The following is a 5,912-nucleotide window of genomic DNA, read 5'->3' as shown; positions in this document are numbered from 1 at the left end:
ATTCAACGGCAATGGCTTCGCCTTGGGTGAGCCATCTTGGAGGTCCGCAAAGTTGCATATCAGCGTTGGAGCCGTATCGAGCTCGGGTGAGGAGGTGACCCGTCATATTTTTCCATTGGTGGCTGTTGTGGTGGTGCCGGAGGCAGGTGACGGCGATGGTGTCAAGCTGTTGTGGTAGCTTAACTGAAGATTTTAGACAGCCGCAGGGACCAAGATTCAGAGGTCTTGACAGCTACTCGAGTCCATGGCCTACGGAAATCACAGCTTCCGGATTTCTGCTCGGTCTTTTCAATCCGCAGTACAACTTCCCTGGCCCTCTCAGCCTCTCTAATGGCGCCCGTCTTTGTGCTACTACTTACAGGTTGAAGAAGGAAGAGGCACAAGAAAACCAAGGCTACATACATGTACACCAAAAACTCATACATGTCCAGATCTAGCATATACAGCTGAAAATTCCTCTCATTTCCCATTTTCATCTAGCTTTATCTTCTTCCTATAGTCTTCGGAGCTCCATCAGATCAGCTCAGACATAGTATATCATGCCGACCTCGAGGGTGGAGGCGTGCGGGACGGTGACGGCGTAGTTGGGGCCGCGGCTGTTCCTCCGCAGGAAGTCGTAGCCGAAGTTGATCACCAGCCGCCGGAGGAAGCTGGACCCGGTCTTGGCCTTGACGTAGCAGTGGCCCAGGATGAAGGCCATGCCGGCCTCCCGCGCGTCCGTCAGCTCCCGCAGCTCCTCCTCCACGCCGGCGTTCGGCCGCGGGGTCGACGCCGGCAGCACGAACCTCACCCTCTTCCGGACGCCCATCGCCGGCGCCGGCGCTGGCGTTGGCGACGGCGACTGTATCTCCCTCTCCCCCCTGGCGGCGCGCGAGGGCCCGACGGTGCTCCCCGACGCCGCCTCGCCACCGAGGCCCTCGTCCTCCATCATGCGCATCCTGCCGGAGGCCACGACCGTCATCCGCTCCTCGTCCCTGTCGACCACGCCCGGCGTCAAGCCGTTGGCCTTGGTGGCGCCGCCTCCTGAGCGGATGAACTCGGCGACGCTGCACACCAGGTCCTTCTCGAACTCCTGGTCGTCCATCTGCACGTCGTGGTACCCGTACCGGACGATGCACCGGTAGATCCTGTACTCCTTCGGCCCGATCCTTCCGACCAGGAACCGCTCGTCCGGCGAGACGTGCGGGATCGGGACGTTCTTGATGCACATGAAGATGAGCACCTGCCCCATCACCAACGTCAGGAAATGATGGATGTGTCAACACACTTCTGAATGTCTGAACAAGGTAATACGATCAAGCTTCAGAAGAAGAGGAATGTGCAAATACCTGATGGAATGCAGGCAGATTGGTGACAAAATGGGAGAAGATCGCAGGGATGCCACTGTCAAGCTCGGTGTGTATGAGGCCGATGCCGCGGACACGGACGATTCCGAGGTTTGGGCTGAGGCCAAGGAGCCAGTTGATGGAGACCTTGTTCTGAAGATCGAACTCGTACTTCTTGATGGTGCCATAGTGCCAGATGCACATTACCATCATGAAGACGAAGGCGAGGACGATGGGGACCCAGGCTCCTTCCCTGAACTTGATGAGCGCCGCCGAGAAGTACAGCGCCTCGATGGTGCCGAAGAACACGATGAACCCGATTGCCAGGAATATGCTCTTGTGCCAGCACAAGACTATCACCAGCGACATCAGACATGTGGTGACCAGCATGACAGTTATTACAGCCAACCCTGTTTTACAGAAACATCGCCACATTATCATTCATATGTATAGGATGAGTTTAGCAGGGGATAAGGTGATTCAAAGCATATTAACATGGTATACCTGATGCATTGCCCAAGTGTTTTGTGTCTCTGAAACCAATGGTTACCGCTAAGCACAGTATCATCAGGATCCAGTTGATCTCTGGAATGTATATCTGCCCATGTACTTGGGCGGAGGTGTGCACGATCTTCACCCGGGGAAAGCAGCCGAGGGAAGTGCACTGCTTGATCATCGAAAATGTGCCGGTGATGACAGCTTGGCTGCCGACAACTGCCGCAAGAATGGCAATTGCCAGAACTGGCCATCTAATTACCTCTGAAAATGACAAAGTTGCAGACATTTTAAAACACAACACAAGGAGAACAACAATTTAATATTGTTCTCGCCTCTGGCAAAAGATCTGAGGAACATGACTTGCCTGGCACAGACACGTAGAATCCGACCCTGTAGTCACCTTCCAGGATGTGATGCTTAGACAGATAAGCAGCTTGGCCCATGTATGCAAGGATCAATGATGGGTAAACCATGCAAGTAAAAGCAATCTGCATCCAGGAAACTGTTATCAGAGACAAATTATTCCCCAGTAAAATGAGCATGCAGCAGCAATTTCTTCACCTGTATCGACAACTGATTGAAATGCCCCAGATCTGCGAACATTGCTTCAGATCCTGATAGAGAAAATCACCTTTGTATTAGAGGTCATGATCCACAGATCAAGGCACTGAAAAATGGTTGCTGAGCGTTGTACCTGTAACACAAAGCAGTATTCCCCCCAGGGACATCCAGCCTCCTCTCTGTGTTTTCTTCAAGAACTTGTACATGTAGTACGGAGATAACGCTTGATACACATGAGGCTCCCATTTCACAATGTTGTAAACACCAATCATGCTTATGCATAGAAGCCATGCGATCACAATCGGGGCGAAAATGAATCCCACCCGGTGAGTGCCATAGTGTTGCAGCGCAAACAGGCACACCAGTATGAAGCAAGCAAGAGGCAACTCCACATCTGCAGAATCACAATGGCAAGCTACTATCAGAAATGAGTTGTAAATATAGCAGAACAAATCCACAACAAAAAGAATCAGCATAAAGGACAGTGCACGCATGTGCAGGCATAAATCAAGTTTATAAAGGCTAAATTATTGGTATGGAGAAGAAAAACGAAGTTCCTATGCTCTGAATTCCGGAGTTCTCTTCAGCATATGTTCCGCTTTTCACGATACCATATTTGTGCCGGCGCTTTTTTCTTCCTTGAACGGCACATTGAACTAAACAAGCATAGCATTGTAGATGATGGTCATCTCTAACTCCAACCACATTTCCACACCATTAGCACACGGAAAGTACCGTTAGTTGGAGCTATGAGTGGTGAGGAAATTGGTCTATTTTCCTGCTCATAAGTCATAACAACTGTTAGGCATGCGATGACTAGTGGCAGTAGTCCCTTATTTGGTACCCACACATCCCTGTCTGTGATCATGCTCTGTTTCTCGAAACTGAACTGAAGTACTGCACACACACTGCTACATCTTGGCACGCAACTGATCATCTGAGTTGGCTAAGCCAATTCGTTCATGTCCTTGCAGTTAACTTTCACCATCCACTGTTTCATTCGGACGGTCTTACCGCCGACAGCCCGGATCGGCGGATCGCCACATTATCTACCATTGCTAGGTAAAACTTTCAGGTCAAAAGCAGTGGTTTGGATAAAATTAAATGATCTAACAGGGAAGCAATTCCACAACTGTTCAGACCTTGACTCAAGAAACAGTAACAGGGAAGACAAATCTGCCTTCTTCTAAATCCAAAGCAATAGAAAGGAAGAGGGCCATGGCCATGATTGGATCCTTACATTTGTGATGCCCCTTCTCCATGGACAACTCCAGCCCGGACACCGCGGAGAAAACTTCAGAAACAGACCCACATCTCCAAATCAGAAATCCACATCGTAATAAACAGTCCAAAAATAGTAGTAGTACACTGTTGGATCCGAATTAAGAGCATCTTGTGTGGCGATTTGGCAAGAAGACGCACCGGAGATGGCCGGCGTGAGGACGCCGTCGCCGATGACCATGCAGGTGCCGACGAGCGCGAGCACGAGCAGGACGCGCTGCAGCACCTTGTGGCGCTCCAGCACCCGCCTGACGCTGGCGGCGGCGCCCCCGCCGCGCCCGCCCAGCGCGTCGGCATTGTCATACTCGAGGTACTTCTTGGCGGCGGCGCCGCCGGCGTCGGAGAACTGGTCCTCGTCCCCGGGCTCGGCGCCGCGGCCCGGCGGGAGGAGCGCGGCGCGGGCGTGGCGGCAGAGGAGGGAGTAGAGCGCGAAGGTGCCGCCCTCGCCGTTGTCGTCGGCGCGGAGGACGACGCAGACGTACTTGAGGAGCGGCACGAGGGTGAGCGTCCAGAAGACGAAGGAGAGCACGCCCAGGATCTCCTCGTTGGTCTCCGAGTGCTGGATGTCGTCCGCGAACGCCGCCTTGTACACGTACAGCGGCGACGTGCTCAGGTCGCCGTACACCACCCCGAGGCTCTGGTACGCCAGGCTCAGCGTCATCCGCCACGGCAGCCTCTTCTTCCCCTCTCCCCGCCTCCCCTGAACGCGTGACAAACAATCAGAAACAAAAAAAAGCACATTCAACCAAGACGATGGCCGGCAAGGTTTGGCCTGGCCCTCGATCAAAGATTTCAAGAATCACCAGAACGTAACTCCGGCGGCCATACCGTGCTCTCCGGCGGAGTGCCCGGGGCAGCCGCCGTCTCAGGGTCCATGGTAGGGGCGCTCTTCATCCGCTCCCCCTCCACCGCTCGATCGGCCCTGTTTGTACACGCTCGGAAGTGTATGTACTGCCTTGTGGGGTGTTGGGAGTTGGTGCTGCCGGGACGTTCTTGAATTCTCGGAGTGTGCAGAAACCGGCAGGAGACGGGAATGGGGGTGGGAGGATTAGGTGGGATATATCTGGAGCCCTGGAGGTTTTTTACGGGAGGTCAAAGGAGCAGCGCGGGGGGCAGGTTCGACGGGAGGCGGCACAGCATTGGCGTGAGCCGCCTGAGGCGGCAGGGCCAGGCAAGCAAGCAGAGAAGGCGGAGCACGGGGGCGAGGGAGGGGAGGGCGGAACTGTAGAAGGAGACGAGAAGCAGGGGATCAACGGGGGGCTAGAATATGGGGGCGAGGGTGGTGGTAGTGGGGCAGGAGGAGCAAAACCGCAAAAAAGCCATGGCGAAAGCTGCGGTTTTTCCCTTTGCTTTTGGTGAAGAATAAATGGAACTCGCTTGCGCCTAGTTGTTGTTTTCGACGTGGCCGGCTCCCCCCTCATCCTCTGCGGATGCTCCGTGCGGCCTACTGAGGATTCTTCAACATTAATGTGAAAAATGCTCAACGTATTTTCTAACATTAATGTCAAGTGCGACGCAAAAAATAAGTGAAAATGGACGAGAGATAAGTTCAGCATTAATGTGGAGTGCAGGTCAGGCTGTAACTTTGGCAGGAATTGAAACAAAAATGTCCACAAGCATTTATTGGGTGAATTTATCAGTTTATTACATGCAAGAAGTAGCGCAGGGATCAGCTTCTAAATGTAGAGGTTATATGCGAGAAGTAGTTTTCTGCATGCTTATGTGCGGTTGCGCGCTAGTACTATAGTTGGTCGGAAGTTTAGCGATTTTGAGTGGTGCGATAACGGTAGCTCAGTTCACTCACATGCCTACATCTGATGAGAAATTGGGAGATGTTTTATGGTTTTTTTTATGGCTCAAAGCATGTACTGGTCATGTGAGGTTGATGTTCCATTTGTAGATTAGTATTTTAAAGTACACGGACAGTCAATCATACTGCAATTAGTGCACTAAACTACGATTCAAATTATTGTTAGTTTATGCTACTCGAGATGTTGGCATCTAACAGCATACATGGCCTATTTTAGGAGTGTGGAAAAGGGAAGCTTTCCTTCAAGGTTGCTGAGGGAAAGATAAGTAGAAATCTTTCCATCACACTTAATCATACTCTAAAATAGTCATACCTACAAACTCAAACTATCGAAACTCAACCACTTTTTATCATCTATATGATTTGTACTGGTGCAGATACCATAGATCCATTAAACACCTGCTCCCGTCGTAAAAACAATTAGGTCATGGAGCCCG

The 5,912-nt window shown here is 51.9% G+C and overlaps 1 protein-coding gene across 1 annotated transcript; it reads right to left on the bottom strand.

Annotated features, from left to right (window-relative positions):
* Positions 1 to 245: 245 nt before the first annotated feature.
* LOC123156982 (potassium transporter 10) lies at positions 246 to 4,927 on the bottom strand. Its single transcript, XM_044575193.1, has 9 exons — positions 4,494 to 4,927; positions 3,807 to 4,365; positions 3,625 to 3,678; positions 2,518 to 2,778; positions 2,385 to 2,437; positions 2,188 to 2,311; positions 1,830 to 2,084; positions 1,329 to 1,735; positions 246 to 1,222 (listed from the first exon to the last, which is right to left on the bottom strand). Exons 1-9 carry the CDS (start codon positions 4,557 to 4,559, stop codon positions 524 to 526), a joined length of 2,478 nt encoding a protein of 825 aa, XP_044431128.1. The 5' UTR covers positions 4,560 to 4,927; the 3' UTR covers positions 246 to 523.
* Between the last annotated feature and the right edge of the window lie 985 nt (positions 4,928 to 5,912).

Source organism: Triticum aestivum, chromosome 7B (genome assembly GCF_018294505.1).
Source record: "Triticum aestivum cultivar Chinese Spring chromosome 7B, IWGSC CS RefSeq v2.1, whole genome shotgun sequence".
NCBI classification, from domain to species: Eukaryota; Viridiplantae; Streptophyta; class Magnoliopsida; order Poales; family Poaceae; genus Triticum; species Triticum aestivum.
Note: the sequence above shows the minus strand (reverse complement) of the source record. Positions and strands in the feature narration are given on the sequence as shown.

Excerpts from the sequence above, each read along its gene's own strand:
- LOC123156982 (XM_044575193.1), bottom strand. The coding sequence starts at position 4,559 with ATGAAGAGCGCCCCTACCATGGACCCTGAGACGGCGGCTGCCCCGGGC. Across the intron at positions 4,366-4,493 it reads GCACTCCGCCGGAGAGCACG|GGGAGGCGGGGAGAGGGGAA; the intron begins GTATGGCCGCCG and ends TCACGCGTTCAG. Across the intron at positions 2,779-3,624 it reads GGAGAAGGGGCATCACAAAT|ATGTGGAGTTGCCTCTTGCT; the intron begins GTAAGGATCCAA and ends GTGATTCTGCAG.